This window comes from Phocoena phocoena, chromosome 4 (genome assembly GCF_963924675.1).
Source record: "Phocoena phocoena chromosome 4, mPhoPho1.1, whole genome shotgun sequence".
NCBI classification, from domain to species: Eukaryota; Metazoa; Chordata; class Mammalia; order Artiodactyla; family Phocoenidae; genus Phocoena; species Phocoena phocoena.
This window is the reverse complement of record NC_089222.1, coordinates 98,229,622-98,256,261: the sequence shown is the minus strand read 5'-3', so window position 1 is coordinate 98,256,261 and position 26,640 is coordinate 98,229,622. Positions and strand designations below refer to the sequence as shown.

Genomic DNA, 26,640 nt, shown 5'->3' with positions numbered 1-26,640 from the left:
ACATTTTTTCCAAAAATATGATCTAGTAGATACTGTCTATATTACTAAAACAGGCAGCAGATATCTTATCTGTAGCATCTCAGGGAATGGGAGTTATCTGTTACCATTAATCCTGAAATGAAACATTTTGAAATGTACCATCTTTGGGAATATGGCTGGTATTTTTTAATGTGTGTTCTTTGTTTTAAATTACAGATTGGGTTTGTCCTTTATCCCCCCAGTGGAGGTCCTGCATGGGATTCAGTGGATCATGACAACGTTATGTTTCTCACCATATGCTTTTGTTGGCATTATGCAATAGCCATTATCATCATTGGAGCAATTTATGCCTTTGTCACCTGGTAAGTTAGTGATTTTTGTTCATGGAAGTTCTGTTTTTTGGTATATGATCATCAAGACTTGATATTACCAAAATTTAAGTTCAAAGAGGTATTTCATTCCTTAGCATTCCACAAAACAGGGCAATATAGCAGAAAATTATCTGCAAACACAAACATTTCCAATAAAAAGAATAAATGCTGGTTTTAGGGGCAGGACAGGAATAAAGATGCAGACATAGAGAATGGACTTGAGGACATGGGGAGGGGGAAGGGTAAGCTGGGGCAAAGTGAGGGAGTAACATTGACATATACACACTACCAAATGTAAAGCAGATAGCTGGTGGGAAGCAGCTGCATAGCACAGGGAGATCAGCTTAGTGCTTTGTGACCACCTAGAGGGGTGGGGTAGGGAGGGTGGGAGGAAGATGCAAGAGGGAGGGGATATGGGGATATCTGTATACGTATAGCTGATTCACTTTGTTATACAGCAGAAACTAATACAACATTGTAAAGCAATTATACTCAAATAAAGATGTTAAAAAAAGAAAATAAAAAATAGAATGAATGAGAAAACTAAAAAAAAAAAAAAGAATAAATGCTGGTTTAAAGTTGGAATAGCTAAAAAGTGTCTCTGCTGTGCTCCTAACCTATGCATTACCCTTCAGCACACTCTTCTGTGCCTCCATGTCTTTGCATATGCTGTTTTCTTATCCAAATGGTCCTCCCCACACCTGCAGTGAGCCCTCCGTTTGCCCATGTTTACATCAGTTATAGCACTTCCCAAGCTTGGTGTCATTTTTGGCCAACATGTATGTCTCCCATTAAATTTGAGTATCTGGTTAATTTGACATTTCCTGTAATGTCTCTAACAGTAAGATTCAGTTGAACTGTACATGTTTTTACAAGGACTTTGATACAATGTTTTATGATGGGTGAGGAGCGATATAACAGATTGCTAAGAATCCATGTTCCTAGCTCTGCTGCTTGTCAGCTGTATGACTTTGGGTAAACTATTTAACCACATTAAATATCAGTTTTGTCATTTACAAAATGGAGATAATAATAGTACCTAAATGAGATCATGTATTTAAACTGCCTACAACATAATAGGAGCTCAAGGAAGATTCTTCTTGTGTTTGTTTGTTGTTTTTTTTTCCATTTCCTGTGATAGATTTCTTTTTAAATTGAAGTGCAATTGACATACAACATTATACTTGTTTTAGGTGTACAACATAATGATTCAACTTTTGTATAATTGCAAAATGACCGCCACAATAAGTCTAGTTATACCATCTGTTAACATACAAAGTTACAAAAAATTTTTTCTGTGATGAAAACTTTCAAGATTTACTTTATTAGCAACTTTCAAATCTGCAATACAATATTACTGATTATAGTCACCATACTGTATATAATATCCCCATGACTTTTTAATTTTATTTATTTTTCTCATTCTTTAAAGAAACTTTTAATTTTATATTGGAGTACAGTTGATTAACAATGTTGTATTAGTTTCAGGTGTACAACAAAGTGATTCAGTTATACATATACATGTGTCTATTCTTTTTCAAATTCTTTTTGCATTTAGTTTGTTACAGAATATTGAGCAGAGTTCCCTGTGCTATACAGTAGGTCCTTGTTGGTTATTCATTTTAAATATAGTGGTCCCAAGCTCCCTAAATATCTCTCCCTCCTACCCTTCCCCCCCTGGTAACCATAAGTTCATTCTCTAAGTCTGTGAGTCTGCTTCTGATTTGTATATAAGTTGGTTTGTATCATTTTTTAGATTCTGCAGAGAAGCAGTCATATGATATTTCTCTTTCTCTATCTGACTTACTTCACTCAGTATGACAATCTGTAGGTCCATCCATGTTGCTGCAAATGGCATTATTTCGTTCTTTTTAATGGCTGAGTAATATTCCATTGTATATATGTACCACATCTTCTTTTTTTTTATTTTATTTTATTTTTAAACATCTTTATTGGGGTATAATTGCTTTACAATGGTGTGTTAGTTTCTGCTTTATAACAAAGTGAATCAGCTATACATATACATATGTTCCCATATGTCTTCCCTCTTGCGTCTCCCTCCCTCCCACTCTCCCCATCCCACCCTTCCAGGCTGTCACAAAGCACCGAGCTAATATCCCTGTGCCTTGCGGCTGCTTCCCCCCAGCTATCTACCTTACTACGTTTGTTAGTGTGTATATGTCCATGACTCTCTCTCGCCCTGTCAAAACTCACCCTTCCCCCTCCCCATATCCTCAAGTCCGTTCTCCAGTAGGTCTGCGTCTTTATTCCTGTCTTACCCCTAGGTTCTTCATGACATTTTTTTCCCTTAAATTCCATATATATGTGTTAGCATACGGTATTTGTCCTTTTCTTTCTGACTTACTTCACTCTGTATGACAGACTCTAGGTCTATCCATCTCATTACAAATAGCTCAATTTCATTTCTTTTTAAGGCTGAGTAATATTCCATTGTGTATATGTGCCACATCTTCTTTATCCATTCATCCGATGATGGGCGCTTAGGTTGTTTCCATCTCCGGGCTATTGTAAATAGAGCTGCAATGAACATTTTGGTACATGACTCTTTTTGAATTTTGGTTTTCTCAGGGTATATGCCCAGTAGTGGGATTGCTGGGTCATATGGTAATTCTATTTGTAGTTTTTTAAGGAACCTCCATACTGTTTTCCATAGTGGCTGTATCAATTTACATTCCCACCAGCAGTGCAAGAGTGTATCCTTTTCTCCACACCCTCTCCAGCATTTACTGTTTCTAGATTTTTTGATGATGGCCGTTCTGACTGGTGTGAGATGATATCTCATTGTAGTTTTGATTTGCATTTCTCTAATGATTAATGATGTTGAGCATTCTTTCATGTGTTTGTTGGCATTCTGTATATCTTCTTTGGAGAAATGTCTATTTAGGTCTTCTGCCCATTTTTGGATGGGGTTGTTTGTTTTTTTGTTATTGAGCTGCATGAGCTGCTTGTAAATTTTGGAGATTAATCCTTTGTCAGTTGCTTCATTTGCAAATGTTTTCTCCCATTCTAAGGGTTGTCTTTTGGTCTTGGTTATGGTTTCCTTTGCTGTGCAAAAGCTTTGAAGTTTCATTAGGTCCCATTTGTTTATTTTTGTTTTTATTTCCATTTCTCTAGGAGGTGGGTCAGAAAGGATCTTGCTGTGATTTATGTCATAGAGTGTTCTTCCTATGTTTTCTTCTAAGAGTTTGATAGTTTCTGGCCTTACATTTAGGTCTTTAATCCATTTTGAGCTTATTTTTGTGTATGGTGTTAGGGAGTGATCTAATCTCATACTTTTACATGTACCTGTCCAGTTTTCCCAGCACCATTTATTGAAGAGGCTGTCCTTTCTCCACTGTACATTCCAGCCTCCTTTATCAAAGATAAGGTGTCCATATGTGCGTGGGTTTATCTCTGGGCTTTCTATCCTGTTCCACTGATCTATCTTTCTGTTTTTGTGCCAGTACCATACTGTCTTGATTACTGTTGCTTTGTAATATAGTCTGAAGTCAGGGAGCCTGATTCCTCCAGCTCCTTTTTTCGTTCTCAAGATTGCTTTCGCTATTCGGGGTCTTTTGTGTTTCCATACAAATTGCGAAATTTTTTGTTCTAGTTCTGTGAAAAATGCCATTGGTAGTTTGATAGGGATTGCATTGAATCTGTAGATTGCTTTGGGTAGTAGAGTCATTTTCACAATGTTGATTCTTCCCATCCAAGAACATGGTATATCTCTCCATCTATTTGTATCATCTTTAATTTCTTTCATCAGTGTCTTATAATTTTCTGCATACAGGTCTTTCGTATCCTTAGGTAGGTTTATTCCTAGATATTTTATTCTTTTTGTTGCAATGGTAAATGGGAGTGTTTTCTTGATTTCACTTTCAGATTTTTCATCATTAGTATATAGGAATGCCAGAGATTTCTGTGCATTAAGTTTGTATCCTGCTACTTTACCAAATTCATTGATTAGCTCTAGTAGTTTTCTGGTAGCATCTTTAGGATTCTCTATGTATAGTATCATGTCATCTGCAAACAGTGACAGCTTTACTTCTTCTTTTCCGATTTGGATTCCTTTTATTTCCTTTTCTTCTTTGATTGCTGTGGCTAAAACTTCCAAAACTATGTTGAATAAGAGTGGTGAGAGTGGGCAACCTTGTATTGTTCCTGATCTTAGTGGAAATGCTTTCAGTTTTTCACCATTGAGGATGATGTTTGCTGTGGGCTTGTCATATATGGCCTTTATTATGTTGAGGAAAGTTCCCTCTATGCCTACTTTCTGGAGGATTTTATCATAAATGGGTGTTGAATTTTGTCGAAAGCTTTCTCTGCATCTATTGAGATGATCATATGGTTTTTCTCCTTCAATTTGTTAATATGGTTTATCACATTGATAGATTTGCGTATATTGAAGAATCCTTGCATTCCTGGATTAAACCCCACTTGATCATGGTGTATGATCCTTTTAATGTGCTGTTGGATTCTCTTTGCTAGTATTTTGTTGAGGATTTTTGCATCTATGTTCATCAGTGATATTGGCCTGTAGTTTTCTTTCTTTGTGACATCCTTGTTTGGTTTTGGTATCAAGGTGATGGTGGCCTCGTAGAAGGAATTTGGGAGTGTTCCTCCCTCTGCTATCTTTTGGAAGAGTTCGAGAAGGATAGGTGTTAGCTCTCCTCTAAACGTTTGATAGAATTCACCTGTGAAGCCATCTGGTCCTGGGCTTTTGTTTGTTGGAAGGTTTTTAATCACAGTTTCAATTTCAGTGCTTGTGATTGGTCTGTTCATATTTTCTATTTCTTCCTGATTCAGTCTTGGCAGGTTGTGCATTTCTAAGAATTTGTCCATTTCTTCCAGATTGTCCATTTTATTGGCATAGAGTTGCTTGTAGTAATCTCTCATGATTTTTTTTATTTCTGCAGTGTCAGTTGTTACTTCACCTTTTTCATTTCTAATTCTATTGATTTGAGTCTTCTCCCTTTTTTTCTTGATGAGTCTGGCTAGCGGTTTATCTATTTTGTTTATCTTCTCAAAGAACCAGCTTTTAGTTTTATTGATCTTTGCTATCGTCTCCTTCATTTCTTTTTCATTTATTTCTGATCTGATTTTTATGATTTCTTTCCTTCTGCTAGCTTTGGGGTTTTTTTGTTCTTCTTTCTCTAATTGCTTGAGGTGCAAGGTTAGGTTGTTTATTCGAGATGTTTCCTGCTTCTTAAGGTGGGCTTGTATTGCTATAAACTTCCCCCTTAGAACTGCTTTTGCTGCATCCCATAGCTTTTGGGTCGTTGTATCTCCATTGTCATTTGTTTCTAGGTATTTTTTTATTTCCTCTTTGATTTCTTCAGTGATCACTTCATTATTAAGTAGTGTATTGTTTAGCCTCCATGTGTTTGTATTTTTTACAGATCTTTTCCTGTAATTGATATCTAGTCTCATGGCGTTGTGGTCAGAAAAGATACTTGATACAATTTCAGTTTTCTTAAATTTACCAAGGCTTGATTTGTGACCCAAGATATGATCTATCCTGGAGAATGTTCCATGAGCACTTGAGAAAAATGTGTATTCTGTTGTTTTTGGATGGAGTGTCCTATAAATATCAATTAAGTCCATCTTGTTTAATGTATCATTTAAAGCTTGTGTTTCCTTATTTATTTTCATTTTGGATGATCTGTCCATGGGTGAAAGTGGGGTGTTAAAGTCCCCTACTATGAATGTGTTACTGTCGATCTCCCCTTTTATGGTTGTTAGTATTTGCCTTATGTATTGAGGTGCTCCTATGTTGGGTGCATAAATATTTACAATTGTTATATCTTCTTCTTGGATCGATCCCTTGATCATTATGTAGTGTCCTTCTTTGTCCCTTTTAATAGTCCTTATTTTAAAGTCTATTTTGTCTGATATGAGAATTGCTACTCCAGCTTTCTTTTGGTTTCCATTTGCATGGAATATCTTTTTCCATCCCCTTACTTTCAGTCTGTATGTGTCTCTAGGTCTGAAGTGGGTCTATTGTAGACAGCATATATAAGGGTCTTGTTTTTGTATCCATTCAGCCAATCTGTGTCTTTTGGTGGGAGCATTTAGTCCATTTACATTTAAGGTAATTATCGATATGTATGTTCCTATTTCCATTTTCTATATTGTTTTGGGTTCGCTACTATAGGTCGTTTCCTTGTGTTTCGTGTCTAGAGAAGTTCCTTTAGCATTTGTTGTAAAGCTGGTTTGGTGGTGCTGAACTCTCTCAGCTTTTGCTTGTCTGTAAAGGTTTTAATTTCTCCATCAAATGTGAATGAGATCCTTGCTGGGTAGAGTAGTCTTGGTTGCAGGCTTTTCTCCTTCATCACTTTCAGTATGTCCTGCCACTCCCTTCTGGCTTGTAGGGTTTCTGCTGAGAGATCAGCTGTTAACCTTATGGGGATTCCCTTGTGTGTTATTTGTTGTTTTTCCCTTGCTGCTTTTAATATGCTTTCTTTTTATTTAATTTTTGACAGTTTGATTAATATGTGTCTTGGCGTGTTTCTCCTTGTATTTATCCTGTATGGGACTCTCTGTGCTTCCTGGACTTGATTAACTATTTCCTTTCCCATATTAGGGAAGTTTTCAACTATAATCTCTTCAAATATTTTCTCAGTCCCTTTCTTTCTTTCTTCTTCTTCTGGAACCCCTATAATTCGAATGTTGGTGCGTTTCATGTTGTCCCAGAGGTCTCTGAGACTGTCCTCAGTTCTTTTCATTCTTTTTTCTTTATTCTGCTCTGCAGTAGTTATTTCCACTACTTTATCTTCCAGGTCACTTATCCGTTCTTCTGCCTCAGTTATTCTGCTATTGATTCTATCTAGAGTGGTTTTAATTTCATTTATTGCATTGTTCATCGTTGCTTGTTTCATCTTTAGTTCTTGTAGGTCCTTGTTAACTGTTTCTTGCATTTTGTCCATTCTACTTCCAAGATTTCGGATCATCCTTACTATCATTATTCTGAATTCTTTTTCAGGTAGATTGCCTATTTCCTCTTCATTTGTTAGGTCTGGTGGGTTTTTATCTTGCTCCTTCATCCGCTGTGTGTTTTTCTGTCTTCTCATTTTGCTTATCTTACTGTGTTTAGGGTCTCCTTTTTGCAGGCTGCACTTTCGTAGTTCCCGTTGTTTTTGATGTCTGTCTCCAGTGGCTAAGGTTGTTTCAGTGGGTTGTGTAGGCTTCCTGGTGGAGGGGACTAGTGCCTGTGTTGTGGTGGATGAGGCTGGATCTTGTCTCTCTAGTGGGCAGGTTCACGTCTGGTGGTGTGTTTTGGGGTGTCTGTGGCCTTATTATGATTTTAGGCAGCCTCTCTGCTAATGGGTGGGGTTGTGTTCCTGTTTTGCTAGTTGTTTGGCATAGGTTGTCCAGCACTGTGGCTTGCTGGTCGTTGAGTGAAGCTGGGTGCTGGTGTTAAGATGGAGGTCTCTGGGAGATTTCCACCGTTTAATATTATGTGGAGCTGGGAGGTCTCTTGTTGACCAGTGTCCTGAAGTTGGCTCTCCTACCTCAGAGGCAGAGCCCTGACTCCTGGCTGGAGCACCAAGAGCCTTTCATCCACACGGCTCAGAATAAAAGGGAGAAAAAGTAGAGAGAATTAGTAGAAGTATGAGTAAAGAAAGAAGGAAAGGAGGAAAGGAAGGAAGGAAGAAAGAAGCAAAGAAGGAAAGAAAGGAGGGAGGGAGGGAGGGAGGGAGGAAGGAAGGAAGGAGGGAAAGAAGGAAAAAAGACAGAAAGATGATACAGTAAAAATAAAATAAAGTATAATATAGTTATTGAATTAAAAAATATTTAGAAAAAAAAAAAGGGACGGATAGAACCTTAGGACAAATGTTGGAAGCAAAGCTATACAGAGAAAATCTTACACAGAAGCATACACATACACCTTCACAAAAAGAGGTAAAGGGGGAAAAATCATAAATCCTGCTCCCAGAGACCACCTCCTCAATTTGGGGTGATTCGTTGTCTAAAGGAGGGAAGGAAGGAAAGAAAGAAAGAACGAAGGTAAAGTATAATAAAGTTATTACAATTAAACTTAATTATTAAGAAAAAGAATTTTTTAAAAAAATCATGGACGGATAGAGCCCTAGGACAAATGGTGGAAGCAAGAGTATACAGACAAGATCTCACACAGAAGCATACACGTACACATTCACAAAAAGAGGAAAAGGGAAAAAAATCATAGATCTCGCTCCTAAATGACCCCTCTTCAATTTGGGATCATTCCTTGTCTATTCAGGTATTCCACAGATGCAGGGTATATCAAGTTGATTGTGGAGCTTTAATCCGCTGCTTCTGTGGCTGCTGGGAGAGATTTCCCTTTCTCTTCTTTGTTCTCACAGCTCACAGGAGCTCAGCTTTGGATTTGGCCCTGCCTCTGCGTGTAGGTCGCTGGAGGGCGTCTGTTTTTTCGCTCAGACAGGACGGGGTTAAAGGAGCCGCTGATTTGGGGCCTCCGGCTCACTCAGGCCGGGGGTTGGGGGATGGGGGAAGGAGGGGCACTGCGTGCGGGGCGGGCCTGCGGCGGCGGAGGCAGCATGACGTTGCGGCAGAGGCCGGCGTGACGTTGCACCAGCCTGAGGCCCGCCGTGCGTTGTCCCGGGGAAGTTGTCCCTGGATCCCGGGAACCTGGCAGTGGCGGGCTGCACAGACTCCGCGGAAGAGGGGTGTGGAGCGTGACCTGTGCTCGCACACAGGCCCCTTGGTGGCGGCAGCAGCAGCCTTAGCGTCTCCCGCCCGTCTCTGGGGTTTGCGCTTTCAGCCGCGGCTCGCGCCCGTCTCGGGGGCTCGCGCCCTCAGCCGCGGCTCGCGCCCGTCTCTGGGGTTCGCGCTTTTAGCCGCGGCTCGCGCCCGTCTCTGGAGTTCCTTTAAGCAGCGCTCTTAAACCCCTCTCCTCGCGCACCAGGAAACAAAGAGGGAAGAAAAAGTCTCTTGCCTCTTCGGCAGGTGCAGGCTTTTCCCCGAACTCCCTCCCGGCTAGTCGTGGTGCACTAACCCCCTCAGGCTATGTTCAAGCCGCCAACCCAAGTCCTCTCCCTGATCTCCGTCCAAAACCAAAACCCGAGCCTCAGCTCGCAGCCCCGCCCGCCCCGGCGGGTGAGCAGACAAACCTCTCGGGTTGGTGAGTGGTGGTCGGCACCGATCTTCTGTGCAGGAATCTCCCCGCTTTGCCCTCCGCACCCGTCGCTGTGCACTACTCCGCGGTCCCGAAACTCCCCCCTCTGCCTCCCGCAGTCTCCGCCCGCGGAGGGGCTTCCTAGTGTGTGGAAACTTTTCCTCCTTCACAGCTCCCTCCCACTGGTGCAGGTGCCGTCCTTATTCTTTTGTCTCTGTTTTTTCTTTTGCCCTACCCAGTTACGTGGGGAGTTTCTTGCCTTTTGGGAGGTCTGAGGTCTTCTGCCAGCCTTCAGTAGGAGTTCTGTAGGAGTTGTTCCACGTGTGGATGTATTTCTGGTGTATCCGTGGGGAGGAAGGCGATCTCCGCGTCTTACTCTTCCGCCATCTTCAAGGTCCCCCCCCACATCTTCTTTATCCATTCTTTTGTCGATGGACATTTAGGTTGCTTCCATGTCTTGGCTATTATAAACAGTGCTGCAATGAACTTTGGGGTGCATGTATTCTTTCAAACCATGTTTTTCTCTGGGTATATGCCCAGGAGTGGGATCGCAGAATCATATGGTAGCTCTATTTTTAGTTTTTTAAGGAACCTCTATACTGTTCTCCATAGTGGCTGCACCAGTTTACATTCCCACCAACAGTGTAGGAGGGTTCCCTTCTCTCCACACACTCTCCAGCATTTATTGTTTGTGGATTTTTTGATGATAGCCATTCTGACTGGTGTGAGGTGATATGATCATCTCAGTATTTGCAGAAAAAGCTTTTGACAAAATTCAACACCCATTTATGATAAAAACTCTCCAGAAAGTGGGCATAGAGGGAACATACCTCAACATAATAAAGGCCATATATGACAAACCTACAGCTAACATCATACTCAATGGTGAAAAGCTAAAAAGATTTCCTCTAAGATCAGGAACAAGACAAGGGTGTTCATTCTTGTCACTTTTATTCAACATAGTTTTGGAAGTCCTAGCTACAGCAATCAGAGAAGAAAAAGAAATAAAAGGAATCCAAATGGGAAAAGAAGTTAAACTGTGACTGTTGGCAGATGACATGATACTATACATAGAAAATCCTAAAGATGCTACCAGAAAACTACTAGAGCTCATCAATGAATTTGGTGAAGTTGCAGGTTACAAAATTAATACACAGAAATCTGTTGCATTTCTATACACTAACAACAAAACATCAGAAAGAGAAATTCAAGAAACAACTCCATTTACCATCACATCAAAAAGAATAAAATACCTAAGAATAACCATACCTAAGGAGACAAAAGACCTGTGCTCTGAAAACTATAAGGCTTATTTATTTTATAACTGGAGGTTTGTACCTCTTGATCCCCTTCACCCATTTTTGCCCACCTCCCCCCATTCTGGCAACCATCAATCTGTTCCCTGTATCCATGGGTTTTGTTTTGTTTGTTCATTTGTTTGTTAGATCTCACAGGTAAGTGAAATCATATGGTATTTGTCTTTCTCTATCTGCCTTATTTCACTTAATGTAATACCCTCAATGTCCATTTCATTCTTTTTTATGGCTGAGTAGTATTCCATTATTTACATATAAATAATTTATATTATATATATATATATATATAAACATATATGTATAAACATCTCCTTTATCCATTCTTCCATTGATAGACCCTTAAGTTATTTCTGTATCCTGGTTATTATAAATATGCTGCAGTGAACCTAGGGGTGCCTTTATCTTTTTGAATTAGTGTTTTCATTTTCTTCAGATAAATACCCAGAAGTGGAATTGCTGGCTTATATGGTAGTTCTATTTTTAATATTTTCTTTTTTTTTTTTTTTGCGGTATGTGGGCCTCTCACTGTTGTGGCCTCTCCCATTGCAGAGCACAGGCTCTGGACACGCAGGCTCAGCAGCCATGGCTCACGGGCCTAGCCGCTCTGCAGCATGTGGGATCTTCCTGGACCGGGGCACAAACCCGTGTCCCCTGCATTGGCAGGCAGACTCTCAACCACTGTGCCAAGAGGAATGCCCTGTTTTTAATTTTTTGAGGAAGCTCCATGCTGTTTTCCACAGTGGCTGTACCAATTTACATTTCCACCAACAGTACATGCGGGTTCTCTTTTCTTCATATCCTGGCCAACACTTACTATTTCTTATCCTTTTGATAATAGCCATTCTGCAGGTATGAGCTGATATCTCACGGGTGTTTTGATTTGAACTTCCCTAATGATTAGTGATATTGAACATTGTTTCATGTGCCTTTTAGTTATCTGTATGTCTTCTTTGGAAAAATGTCTATTCAAATTCTCTGCCTATTTTATTTTGTTTTATTTATTTTTAACATCTTTATTGGAGTATAATTACTTTACAGTGGTGTGTTAGTGTCTGCTTTATAACAAAGTGAATCAGTTTTATATATACATATGTTCCCATATCTCTTCCCTCTTGCGTCTCACTCCCTCCCACCCTCCCTATCCCACCCCTCTAGGTGGTCACAAAGCACTGAGCTGATCTCCCTGTGCCATGCGGCTGCTTCCCACTAGCTATCTATTTTATGTTTGGCGGTATATATATGTCCATGCCACTCTCTCACTTTGTCACAGCTTATCCTTCCCCCTCCCCATATCCTCAAGTCCATTCTCTAGTAGGTCTGTGTCTTTATTCCCATCTTACCCCTAGGTTCTTCATGACCTTTTTTTTTTTCCTTAGATTCCATATATAAGTGTTAGCATACGGTATTTGTTTTTCTCTTTCTGACTTACTTCACTCTGTATGACAGCCTCTAGGTCCATCCACCTCACTACAAATAGCTCAATTTCATTTCTTTTTATGGCTGAGTAATATTCCATTGTATATATGTGCCACATCTTCTTTATCCATTCCTCCGATGATGGACACTTAGGTTGCTTCCATGTCCTGGCTATTGTAAATAGAGCTGCAATGAATATTTCGGTACATGACTCTTTTTGAATTATGGTTTTCTCAGGGTATATGCCCAGTACTGGGATTTCTGGGTCGTATGGTAGTTCTATTTGTAGTTTTTTAAGGAACCTCCATACTGTTTTCCATAGTGGCTGTATCAATTTACATTCCCACCAGCAGTGCAAGAGTGTATCCTTTTCTCCACACCCTCTCCAGCATTTACTGTTTCTAGATTTTTTGATGATGGCCGTTCTGACTGGTGTGAGATGATATCTCATTGTAGTTTTGATTTGCATTTCTCTAATGATTAATGATGTTGAGCATTCTTTCACGTGTTTGTTGGCAATCTGTATATCTTCTTTGGAGAAATGTCTATTTAGGTCTTTTGCCCATTTTTGGATTGGGTTGTTTGTTTTATTGTTATTGAGCTGCATGAGCTGCTTGTACATTTTGGAGATTAATCCTTTGTCAGTTGCTTCATTTGCAAATGTTTTCTCCCATTCTGAGGGTTGTCTTTTGGTCTTGTTCATGGTTTCCTTTGCTGTGCAAAAGCTTTGAAGTTTCATTAGGTCCCATTTGTTTATTTTTGTTTTTATTTCCATTTCTCTAGGAGGTGGGTCAAAAAGGATCTTGCTGTGATTTATGTCATAGAGTGTTCTGCCTATGTTTTCCTCTAAGAGTTTGATAGTTTCTGACCTTACATTTAGATCTTTAATCCATTTTGAGATTATTTTTGTGTATGGTGTTAGGGAGTGTTCTACTCTCATACTTTTACATGTACCTGTCCATTTTCCCCAGCATCACTTATTGAAGAAGCTGTCTTTTCTCCACTGTATATTCTTGCCTCCTTTATCAAAGATAAGGTTACCATATGTGCGTGGGTTTATCTCTGGGCTTTCTATCCTGTTCCATTGATCTATCTTTCTGTATTTGTGTCAGTGCCATACTGTCTTGATTACTGTAGCTTTGTAGTATAGTCTGAAGTCAGGGAGCCTGATTCCTCCAGCTCCGTTTTTCGTTCTCAAGATTGCTTTGGCTATTTGGGGTCTTTTGTGTTTCAATACAAATTGTGAATTTTTTTGTTCTGGTTCTGTGAAAAATGCCAGTGGTAGTTTGATAGGGATTGCATTGAATCTGTAGATTGCTTTGGGTAGTAGAGTCATTTTCACAATGTTGATTCTTCCCATCCAAGAACATGGTATATCTCTCCATCTATTTGTATCATCTTTAATTTCTTTCATCAGTGTCTTATAATTTTCTGCATACAGGTCTTTTGTCTCCTTAGGTAGGTTTATTCCTAGATATTTTATTCTTTTTGTTGCAATGGTAAATGGGAGTGTTTTCTTGATTTCACTTTCAGATTTTTCATCATTAGTGTATAGGAATGCCAGAGATTTCTGTGCATTAATTTTGTATCCTGCTACTTTACCAAATTCATTGATTAGCTCTAGTAGTTTTCTGGTAGCATCTTTGGAAAGCCCTGCAGAAAGTAGGCATAGAGGGAACTTTCCTCAACATAATAAAGGCCATATATGACAAACCCACAGCCAACATTGTCCTCAATGGTGAAAAACTGAAACCATTTCCACTAAGTTCAGGAACAAGATAAGGTTGCCCACTCTCACCACTCTTATTCAACATAGTTTTGGAAGATTTAGCCACAGCAATCAGAGAAGAAAAGGAAATAAAAGAAATCCAATTCGGAAAAGAAGAAGTAAAGCTGTCACTGTTTGCAGTTGACATGATACTCTACATAGAGAATCCCAAAGTTGCTATTTGCCTATTTTTAAATTGGATTTTTTTTGTTGTGGTGGTTATTGGGTTGTCTGAGTTCTTTATATATTTTGGATATTAACCTTTTATCAGGTATGATTTATGAATATCTTCTCCCATCAGAAAGCTTCCTTTTTATTTTGTTGATGTTTTCCTTCACTGTGCAGAAGCTTTCTAGTTGGTGTAATCCTATTTGTTTAGGTTTGCTTCTACTGCCTTTGGAGTCAGATCGCCAAAATTTCACCAAGAGTGATGTCAAGGAGCTTACCACCCATGTTTTCTTCTCAGATTTTTATTTTTATTCTTATTTTATTTTATTTTTAATCTTACAGTCAAGACTTTAATCCATTTTGAGTTAATTTTTGTGTATGGTGTAAGATAGTGGTCCAGTTTCATTCTTTTGTGTGTGGATGTCGTTTTCCCAGCACCATTTTTTTTTTAACATCTTTATTGGGGTATAATTGCTTTACAATGGTGTGTTAGTTTCTGCCCCATAACAAATTGAATCAGTTATACATATACATATGTTCCCATATCTCTTCCCTCTTGCATCTCCCTCCCTCCCACCGTCCCTATCCCACCCCTCCAGGTGGTCACAAAGCACCGAGCCGATATCCCTGTGCCATACGGCTGCTTCCCACTAGCTATCTACCTTACGTTTGGTGGTGTGTATATGTCCATGACTCTCTCTCGCCCTGTCACAGCTCACCCTTCCCCCTCCCCATATCCTCAAGTCCATTCTCCAGTAGGTCTGTGTCTTTATTCCTGTCTTACCCCTAAGTTCTTCATGACATTTTTTTTCTTCTTAAATTCCATATATATGTGTTAGCATACGGTATTTGTCTTTTTCTTTCTGACTTACTTCACTCTGTATGACAGACTCTAGGTCTATCCACCTCATTACAAATAGCTCAATTTCGTTTCTTTTTATGGCTGAGTAATATTCCATTATATATATGTCCCACATCTTCTTTATCCATTCATCCGATGATGGGCAGTTAGGTTGTTTCCATCTCCGGGCTATTGTAAATAGAGCTGCAATGAACATTTTGGTACATGACTCTTTCTGAATTTTGGTTTTCTCAGGGTATATGCCCAGTAGTGGGATTGCTGGGTCATATGGTAGTTCTATTTGTAGTTTTTTAAGGAACCTCCATACTGTTCTCCATAGTGGCTGAACCAATTCACATTCCCACCAGCAGTGCAAGAGTGTTCCCTTTTCTCCACAGCCTCTCCAGCATTTATTGTTTCTAGATTTTTTGATGATGGCCATTCTGACTGGTGTGAGGTGATATCTCATTGTAGTTTTGATTTGCATTTCTCTAATGATTAATGATGTTGAGCATTCTTTCGTGTGTTTGTTGGCAGTCTGTATATCTTCTTTGGAGAAATGTCTATTTAGGTCTTTTGCCCATTTTTGGATTGGGTTGTTTGTTTTATTGTTATTGAGCTGCATGAGCTGCTTGTACATTTTGGAGATTAATCCTTTGTCAGTTGTTTCATTTGCAAATATTTTCTCCCATTCTGAGGGTTATCTTTTGGTCTTGTTTATGGTTTCCTTTGCTGTGCAAAAGCTTTGAAGTTTCATTAGGTCCCATTTGTTTATTTTTGTTTTTATTTCCATTACTCTAGGAGGTGGGTCAAAAAGGATCTTGCTGTGATTTATGTCATAGAGTGTTCTTCCTATGTTTTCTTCTAAGAGTTTGATAGTTTCTGGCCTTACATTGAGGTCTTTAATCCATTTTGAGCTTATTTTTGTGTATGGTGTTAGGCAGTGATCTAATCTCATACTTTTACATGTACCTGTCCAGTTTTCCCAGCACCACTTATTGAAGAGGCTCTCCTTTCTCCACTGTACATTCCTGCCACCTTTATCAAAGATAAGGTGACCATATGTGCGTGGATTTATCTCTGGGCTTTCTCTCCTGTTCCATTGATCTATCTTTCTGTTTTTGTGCCAGTACCATAGTGTCTTGATTACCGTAGCCCCAGCACCATTTTTGAAGAGACTGGCCTTTCCCCATTTTGTGTTCTTGCTTCCTTTATCACAAATTAATGGACCATATATGTGTATTATTTTTAGGCTCTTTACTCTGTGCCATTGATCTATGGGTCTGTTTTTATTCCTATATCTATACTACAGCTCTGTAGTATAGTCTGAAATCAGAGTGTATGATGCTTTCAGCTTTGTTCTTCTTTTTCAAGAGTGCTTTGGCTATTTAGGATCTTTTGTGATTCCATACAAATTTTAGGATTGTTTATTCTATTTCTGTGAGAAATGCCTTTGGAATTTGGTAGGGATTGCATTGAATCTGCAGATTGTTTTGGGTAATATGGACATTTTAACAGTATTAATTCTTCCAATTCATAAGCATGGAATATCTTTCCATTTATTTTTGTCTTCTTCAGTTACTTTCATCAGTGTCTTACAGTTTTCAGTGTATAGGTCTTTCATCTTCTTGGTTAAATTTGTTCATAGATATTTTATTCTTTTTGATGCAATTGTTAATGGGATTTTTTTTCTTTCTCTTTCTGATAGTTCATTGTTAGTGTGTAAAAGTGCAACATGTTTGCATATTGATTTTGTATCCTGCAACTTTACTAAATTTATTTATTAGTTCTAACAGTTTTTTGTTGGTGTCTTTAGGGTTTTCTATACATAGTATCATGTCATCTGCAAATAGTGACAGTTTTACTTCTTCCTTTTCAATTTGGATGCCTTTTTTTTTTTCTTGCCTAAATGCTCTGGCTAGGACTTATAATATTATTTTGACTAAAAGTGGTGAGAGTGAACATCATTGTTTTGGTCCTGATTTTAAGGAAAAAACTTTCATGATTTCATCACTGAGTATGATGTTACCTGTAAGCATGTAATATATGGCCTTTATTATGTTAAGGTACATTCTTTTTATATCCACTTGTTGAGAGTTTTTATCACAAATGATGTTGAATTTTGTCAAATGCTTTTTATGCATCTATTGAGATAATCATATGATTTTAATCCTTCTTTTTGTTAATGTGACATATCACATTGATTGATTTGTGGTTGTTGAACCATCCTTGCATCCCTGGAATAAATCCCACTTGATCAGGGTGTATGATCCTTTTAACGTATTCTTGAGTTCAGTTTGCTAATATTTTGTTGAAGATTTTTGTACCTATGTTCATCAGTGATATTGGTCTGTAATTTTCTTTTTTGTGTGTGATGTCTTTGTGTGATTTTGGTATCAGGGTAATGTTGGCCTTGTGAAGTGAGTTTGGGAGCATTCCCTCCTCTTCAGTTTTTTGGAAGAGTTTGAGAAGGATAGCTATTAAGTCTTTTTTGAATATTTGGTACAATTTACCAGTGAAGCAGTCTGGTCCTGGACTTTTCTTTGTTGGGAGTTTTTTGATTACTGTTTTAATCTCCTCACTAGTAATTAGTCTATTCAGATTTTCTATTTCTTGATGATTCAGTCTTAGAAGATTGTATGTTTCTAGGAGTTTATCCATTACTTCCAGGTTATTCAATTTGTTGGTGTATAATAGTTCATAGTAGTCTCTTTTGGTATAATTGTAATTTCTCCTTTTTATTTCTGATTTTATTTATTTGAGCCTTCTCTCTGTTTCTCTTAGTGAGTCTAGCTAAAGTTTTGTCTATTTTGTTTATCTTTTCAAAGAACCAGCTCCTTGTTTCATCAATCTTTTCTATTTGTCTTTTAGTCTCTATTTCATTTATTTCTGCTCTGTTCTTTATTATTTCCTTCCTTTTAGTAACTTTGGGCTTTGTTTACTCTTCTTTTTTTATTTCCCTTAGGTGTAAAAGTTAGGTTGTTTATTTGAGATTTTTCTTATTTCTTGAGGTAGGCCTGTATTGCTATAAACTTCCATCTTAGAACTGCTTTTGTTGCATTGCATAGATTTTGGTATGTTGTATTTCCATTTTCACTTGTCTCCAGGTATTTTTATTTATTTATTTATTTATTTATATTTATTTATTTATTTTTGCGGTACGTGGGCCTCTCACTGTTGCAGCCTCTCCCGTTGTGGAGCACAGGCTCCGGACGCGTAGGCTCAGCGGCCATGGCTCACGGGCCCAGCCGCTCTGCGGCATGTGGGACCCTTCCAGACCAGGGCTCGAACCCATGTCCCCTGCAATGGCAGGCGGACTCTCAACCACTGTGCCACCAGGGAAGCCCTCTCCAGGTATTTTTAAATTTCTCCTTTAATTTCTAACACTGGTGCTAACAGGTTAGAAAGTGACTGCAAAAATGGTGGCTGCTAGTGCTGGTGCTAACAAAATAGATGGGGCAGAAAGCAAAAATGGTACCTGCCAGTGCTTCCATTCCTGGAGAGAGTCCTAACAGATCTCTCCCTTGCTGGCAGATGCTTTAAAATTAACAAATGTATCACATTCATATATGGTCTAGGCACTTTTCAAACTGTGGCTTTTGTGCTGGATTGCCAGGTGGGTGAGTCTGCATGCAGGTCCTTTAAGAGTGGAATCTCCATTCCTTACAGCCATTTGGTTTTTCTGGACATCAGCCCTGTTGGTTTTCAAAGCCAGATGTTTTGGGGGCTCATCTCACCAGTGCAAGTCCCAAGTGTTGGGGTGACTGATGTAGGGCACAAATTCTTGCTCCTCAGGGAAAAGCTCTGTATCTTTGAGATCCCTTCCGATGTGGGTCTCCACACCAGGAGTGGGGTTTTCGGTGAGACTGTGTCTCTGCCTCTTTTACCCATCTCAGTGTGGGCCTCTTGTCCTTTGCTGTGGAGGAGCTGTTTGGCTAGTTTTCAGGTATTTTTTTTTTTATAGGGAATTGTTCCTTAAATAGCTGTAGATTTGCTGTGTCCATGGGAGGAGGTGAATTCAGGACCTTACTAGGCTGTTCTCTTGAACCACCTCCCCCACCCACCCTTGTTCTTTTTATTATTCTGCTCTTTCTTGTTCTCCTCCTTCTTCTGTATCAAAAAATGTATAATGTGTAGACCCTATGGGGAGAGAGACACAATTTAAATACAGTACAATAAATGGAAACAGTGTAAGAACAAAGCCCTATTGGAGCCCAGAGGAGGCCTCCTTACAATTGAGAATTAAGCTGCAGTTTGAAGGATGAGTAGGAGTAGAAAGGAGTGAACATGGTTCCTTATTATTTCCATTAGCATGATAGCTAATGCCAAACCAGAGTTGGCCTGGCTGATCCCAACTACTAATCATGCAGACTCCAATCCTTCAGACTTTAGCACTGATTGAAATGTTGTATATCTGCAGCCTTCATTATATAGCCATGAGCTATGTGTGGTTATTGAGCACTTGACATGGGCCTAGTGCCACACTAAGTTTAATTAATTTAAATATCCATGTATGCATAGTGACTACCATATTGGATTGTACACATCTAGCAGGTGCTCTAGATCCCTAAATTACAGTAGCTGGTTCTAGGCCCAGTGGGGTCTCAGCTTCTGCCCCAGCTAGCTTTCTAGTCCTCTCTCTGTAGGACTAGATGTCTCTGTAGACATTTGCCCAGGTCACCTCTCCTGCTCTGTGCTTCTTTGAGCTTCACTGCTATAGGAGCTTTGGCGCTGTGTCTCTGCATAAGGAAACCATTTCCTTGTCTAGTCCCAAAATGTCTCTGGTAGGCGTTGGGTCAGCCCACTTTGATCTGTAGTTACTCCTTCTAGGGGTCTAAGTGCTATGGGTGCTGGGAAATTCTACTTTCTCATTGACTGATTTCTATTAGTCCTATTCATTTCCCTCAAAGCACGTGCATGGGCTGGTAGTTTGGGCTCGCTCAGCCATTGAGTGAAACTTGGCTTCTTCCTCCGCTGTTTTAGGCTGACTTCTGGGCCTCATCTCCTTAGGGGCTGGGCAGCTTCCAAGAATAATGGCGGCATTCAAGGAGACTCTCTACCCCATGTCAGTTCCCTTCCAGAGCCAAAAGAAGGCTATTGTCTCTTCCTGTTTCAAAAACCTTCAGCTCCCTAATGAATCTCTTATCCACCTATAGTTTTCTAGAAACCGGAAACTCCATGTTTACTTTTTCAACTGCCTCTCCTTCCCCAGCACCTTTCACTTTTTGACCATGTAGTTGCCTCTACCTGGCATATCCAAATTAAATGCTCATCTCTTCTATGAAAACTTCTGTGATTGTTCTAGCCTTTGCTTATCTCCCTTCATGAGTGTTTACAGTACTTTAGTCTCTACCACACATCACAACAATTGTGATCTATCTTGTGTTAGTCTTACCTGCTAACTTGATTGTGTCACCTGGAAGAAAAGACCTTTTTCATATTTCTCACAGCTCTTGGCACACTGTCAAACATGTAGTAGGTACTCAAGACACTTATTTGCTGTTTTAACAGATCTGTTTCAGAAATACTCGGAAATAGGGTTCAATTGTTTGGAAATCATGTTTTATATGCTTTTAAGTTTTGCTCTCATATTGCTTTTGAAATATAAAAACAAGAACTTGTGTTCTGATATATTTTGATATAAACTTAAGCAGTAGCTTAAAGAATATCACGAAGATTGAATACTGACTTTCAGTGAGGTCATATGCAAGATAATTCAAGTGGATTGTAATTCAGGCACAGGTGATGGGTTTTGAGGACATTCTATCTGCATTTATTTGACAAAGCACAAAGATCACCAAGGAACCAAAACTGAGTTATGGAACTACTGCCCCCAAAATCTCTGAAAAATGAAGCTGTACTTCTCAGCTTTCCAGAATAACAGTTTAAAGATTGCTTCATCTGGTCCCGTGCCTGAAGTTCTCATCATGACAGCTCATAAGAGAGACCTATCTGTTGGGAAATCTTATTATGTGTTTTACTGTATTTCATACTTAAACACCACTGTGGTACAGAACTATTTCAAAAGCTCCTCTGAATGGACAGAGAAATATTACCCATTTTCAGGTTGGTTTTCCAAGCAAATGATTCTTGTGAGCCATTTTGAAGAACAAAATAGAAATGACCAAATTCCAGGCATATGGTAGTTTGCTTTCTGGATGTTTGATTTCCAGATTGACTCTGGAAGTATACCCAAAGTCTCAGCTCTGCTCTTGTATTAACTGAAGAGAACATATGGGAGCAAAAGCCCAGACACACCCTCACTTTAGTTCTCTGGACTTGCATCATTCCAGGAACTAGCAGTTATTTGCACTTCCTCTTTATTACTCCATCCCTCAATCTGTCCCCAGTAGCCATTTCTGCATGTGCCAATACCAAGGGCTTCAGGGTGCAGATAGAGCCTGAATTTGCCTTAGCTTGATGGTTTGTAACAACAGCAGATAAAACCCAGAGAGGAGGAGTGAGGAAGTGCAGGAGTCACTAGGGTCTGTGTTAATAGTTAATTTGTAATCAGTAGCCAGTTCTTTGCTTTATTTTCCGCAAGAGTCATCAGGAATGAACCTAATGAATGAATTAACTAATTAATCCCTTTCAGTTAGCACATATTCAGGTTGTGCAATGTGGAGATAACTGTGTGGCTTTAAAAAATGACACATTGGGACTTCCCTGGTGGTCCAGTGGCTAAGACTCCATGCTTCCAATTCAGGGGGCCCGGGCTGGATCTCAGGTCAGGGAACTAGATCCTGCATGCTGCAACTAAAGATCCCACATGCTGCAACTAAAGATCCTACATGCTGCAATGAAGACCCCACGTGCCGCAACTAAGACCCAGCGCAGCCAAATAAATAAACAAACAAATAAATATTTTTAAAAAATGACACACTGTCCCAGTCATCAACTTACTTAAAACTATTAGCCTTTCGTGAGAACAGTGCCTTGAAGAGTTGAGGACATTGGGAACAATGTCAATGGTCAACTAATTATCGAGGCAAATGATTTTGAGTACTTTTTCTTGACTCTTGCCGAGTCAATAGTTGTTACTGATACTGCTCAGTTGTTGTATGTTGGAGGAATTAATGCTGAGTTGGAAGTGACTGAAGAATTACCTCTGAGGAGGTGAGTGATATGAACTCCTGGCAGATTGCTCCACAGCCCAGTGAATCATCAGATATGTCATGAGCCACTATTGTGTACCAGACTTTGTTCTAGACTCTGGCAGAGTCAGGGCAGTAAATAAGATGAAGTCTCTGCTCCTAGGAAGTTCATACTCTAGTGGGATCCAGAGCACAAGTAAAAGCACTGTATATTGAGAGGGGCGGGCCAGACCTTCATTGGAAGGAGAAAGGCAGAAAACAAGTGTAAAGATACAGATAGGCTGGTGACGTTTTTCATAAAACGGGAATGATTTTGATGATTTGGTTTATCAGTTTGTTTGCATATCCCTGTGTATTTCTGGAAGTTAACTATGTTTTATTGACATGGTCACAGCACAATGTCTTCACAAATATCATGCACAGGAAAAGCTTTGCCTAGTTCTTATTTCATCAGAGAAAGTGGAGAGCCTGCTGAGTTCCTGCCACTAAGAAGCTTCACATCTTCCAATGTCAAAAATTGTAATTCCTTCTGACCTACAGATTCTCTTAATCTATGAAAACAGTTACAAGAATGGAGGTCACTTCTTTCAACTTCTTAAATCATGGACCATCACATGCGGTTGAGCAGCCTGTGGCCAGCACAAAAGCACCCCTCTGAAGACATGAATAGAGGCTGCAGTACAGCCCAGACTTGATGTGGGGCTCAACATGGGGCAGGAGATGCCTTCATGCACTTCCTTCCTAGGAGAGGGCTCCTTTTTGGACCACACAGCTGAGCTTGGTTTCATCTGGGATTACTACAGCCCAGAGATTCTCTTGCTTGTTTTAGAAATGATTAAAGTTATAAATTTTGAATATGATGCAGACAATCATATTACACATTTAAGAGCTTTATTGTATCTGTTTGCTTATATGCTGCTTTAATCTACAAAATATTTGCAGGTAGCTCCAAAGCCAAATAAAAGTGATTTTCTTTCTGGGGGTGCCTCTTCCATCTGCACAGATAATTTGGAGTTTGCTGTATTATAGATACATATAGTTTTGGGTTTTAATTTTAAACAGCATAATACGAGATGACTTTCATTCTCCTCAGGTTGGTTAAATCTCGATTTAAGAGGTTCTGCCCCTCAGAAGTTGGACTCCTGAAAAATGCTGAACGAGAACAAGAATCAGAAGAAGAGATGTGACTTTGAGCGTCCAGTCTTTCTAGCTGAAATTTTTCTTTTTTTAAATTTTATTATTTTTAATCACAGTTTTGCCTTTTCCCATTTTATTTGGAGAACAACTGGTTGAGAATGATTCTTGGTGTCATGGTATTTGGGGCTTGTAATGGCTCTCCCCAGGTCATCTAAAGTGTGATGCCCACACTGAAAAATATTGTTTTATTTGCCTTACAGATATACATGCTCAGGGTTCCTGGGCTTACTACCATTTGTAACTCATTATAGATGGAATTTCACTTGTTTATCTTGTTGCTGCAATGAGAAATAAATGAATGCATGGACCTTCATTCAAACACCTCAGATCTTTGTTTTTGTTATTCAGCCGCACCCCACCTTTATGTCATGAAGAAGAAGCTGTGCAACACTGAAATTCCTTTTTGTGAGAAATCTCTTTCTGTAGCACCTGCGTTCTCCACTGGGAAAAGCAAGCCGGAAGTCATCCTGTGATGTACTCTCTCAGAGAAGATTAAAGGGCTGATCCACAGTTACAGAAGGGCACATGGTTGGTAAAGCCATGAAAATTTGGGAAAGGAGAGTCATGATGTTATCCAAAGAGTAAAAAATCATCTCAGCATAGTATGGCCACCATGCCATCCGCTCTGCTAAAATAATTGAAGGGTTAAAACAAGGAAAATCCTTTAATGGAATACCTAGGTAAAAAGTCAGAGCCCTTCTCTCATCGGTGGACTAAGTAGCCTCCAATGGAGAGTCAGGAACTCTTTTCTCATTCTGGCTTTACTATTCACCAGCCTCTAGGGTTTTAACATTTACCATGTCCTTCTCTCTGACGTTAGGGAATTGAATTGGATGAATCAATTTCCGGCTGTCACATTTTATGAATCTAGGGTCTCTGAGACAAAATCGAAGTTAATTTAGTACCATATTAGTCAGAAAGGCCAGTCTCTGCTGTGACAGGAAAGAAAAGGAGTACTGCAGGAGTCTGTGATGGTTGACTTGAATATGAAGGAAAAGAGGCAGTGTAGTGGGTAGCTGGAGGTGTCACATGGGCAATTAAAACCTGAAGCTCCCTGGCTTTCCAGAAGCACTGACAAATCCAGGAAGCTGCCCCAGTCTGGTCTTATCACATGACACTGAAAAGAGAGGTGAGTGGATTCTTTAGGCCAATGAATTGGATACATTTCTTTTTTTTAATGTAAGGGTTGAAAAGAGCAGATGTGGGTGCCTACATGTTTATCTTGAACAATGCAATAGACCTTAATACATTTCTGGCATATGAAATGCCCACATGCTGTGGTCCCCAGGTGATCATGGCATTCTGCGCCATGTGTGTCCTGTATTTTAGGGTTCTTTTCCTTAGCCCAGCAAGTTTCTATGATTTTGACAAGTTTGTATTTCAGAAGAGTGAGCTGTCAACTGCAGGTTACGTGAAAACGGCATTGCTGGTATCTAGGCCTGAGCAGGAACTCTAGGAATAATTAGCATGAACCAGATTAAGACTGGAATTTTGAAAACTGTAAGTGTAAATATACTAGCAGTCTTTATGACAGAGCAGAAATGTCCATTCCTGCAGTCTCTGCACACAGAGAACACAAGTGAGATGCAACCCAGTGAGTTCTCAGAGGAGGAACTTCTGGTTCAGGTCTAAGTCCATAGTTTGGGGCTATCTGCCTCTAGTCCCTGAAATGAGCAATAAATTGAGCACCATTATTATAATTTTATGGAAGCCTTCACCAAGGAAGGGATGGAGGAAGGGTGCCCTCCCTTACTTTTGCTTGTATTTTATCTCAACTCTTCCAAAAACCTGGGGTCTCAATTCCTGAGTTTTTGCCAAACCCCTTCATGGGTATCCCATGCTTGATTTGCCATAACCAAGGTAAAGAGACTCTTTTTTTTTTTTTTTTTTTTTTGCGGTACGCGGGCCTCTCACTGCTGTGGCCTCTCCTGCTGTGGAGCATAGGCTCCGGATGTGCAGGCTCAGCGGCCATGGCTCACGGGCCCAGCCGCTCCGCGGCATGTGGGATCTTCCCGGACCGGGGCATGAACCCGCGTCCCCTGCATCGGCAGGTGGACTCTCAACCACTGCGCCACCAGGGAAGCCCAAAGAGACTCTTTAAAAAGACTCAACGCAATATAACCATGGCTGTTAATGTGATAATACCTCTTCAGTGATTTCTGTGATCTCTAACTGCCTTTGCTTGGGAAACTGCAGCCTCTGATGGCACTACCAGCTCATTGTTGAAGTGGGAGATCAGGTTCAGGTTATGACCGTCTTGGTGTCCTCCTCATCATCTTGTCACTTTAGGGCTCATTAATCAAGGTTGTATTGATTGTATGTTGGATGTGGATTAATAACGTGGTTTAGGAGTCACCGGGGCTACAGGAACAGTGAAAATAAAAGCTGAGAAGTGACAAGTTCTTCCCAGTACATGGAGTCAATAGATTAAAAAGCATGAAAGAAAAGTCTGTATACATGGAGAATAGATCCAGAAATTCTATATTCTTTCTAATGTGAATTCCAGATGGGAAGATTGAGAGAATAGAGGACATGCATGAAATAATAGAAAAGAATTTCCCCTAAATAAATGGCAGTGAAGGGAGATTTTTGCTTTAAGCTTGGAGAGGTGCTTCAAGAGATGTGCAGTGAATACAGTGATTGGGTTTCTGGACCAAACTGGTAAAAATGAAAAAATATAAGCCATTCTTATACCTTTAAGTTCATGTGATGGATATTATTATTCTATTTTTAAGTCTAGCAAATTTTAACATTCAATTTTAAGGAGACTTTAATGTTTGGGTCACAGCTTTAAACTTAGATAATTAGATTTCCCTTTAAACTTCTTCGCTATATTTATGAATTAAATATTTTTTATATTCTTAAGTACTTCAATTAACCAACAAATCTTCTCAAGTTGTTATTATTACAAACCTAATTTCTTAAACTTATAAATGTGGTGAAACTTAAGTTTTCTTAAATATTCCAATACTGTATAAACTTGGTGAGATTTCAACTGAAACTCGCAAGTGTAAATTTGCTAGTCAATTGCACACTTATAAATTGAACTTACAAGACTAATCTGCATAGATGAAATTATAATATTTGTAAAATTATAAATACCTAAAATGCTACACATGCATCATTCCTTAAGGCACAAATATCAACATTATGATTTTGATGCTCTTAAACATTTCTGTACTTAGCTCTAGTCTTTCCATGTTAAAATAGGCTTACTGTTAAGGAAATGATTTGTTTATGACAGACAATGTCGGGGAACACCTAGTCTGCTTGTTGAGATATTGGACCCAGATATTGAATGGGACAGGATTCTTGACAGTGACCCTAATGGCATGTGCTGAATGCAGTTACTTATAGTCACTACGTCAA

The 26,640-nt window shown here is 39.4% G+C and overlaps 1 protein-coding gene across 2 annotated transcripts in view; it reads left to right on the top strand.

Moving 5' to 3' along the window:
* Positions 1–23,590, top strand: part of TMEM45A (transmembrane protein 45A) — a 110,387-nt gene extending 86,797 nt beyond the window's left edge. For both annotated transcript variants that reach the window (XM_065876697.1, XM_065876698.1), the window contains 2 exons: positions 196–341; positions 23,168–23,590. In XM_065876697.1, the coding sequence (XP_065732769.1) occupies positions 196–341; positions 23,168–23,261 (240 nt within the window). In that variant the 3' untranslated portion in view covers positions 23,262–23,590. The remainder of the gene's footprint in view (positions 1–195; positions 342–23,167) is intronic.
* Positions 23,591–26,640: the final 3,050 nt, after the last annotated feature.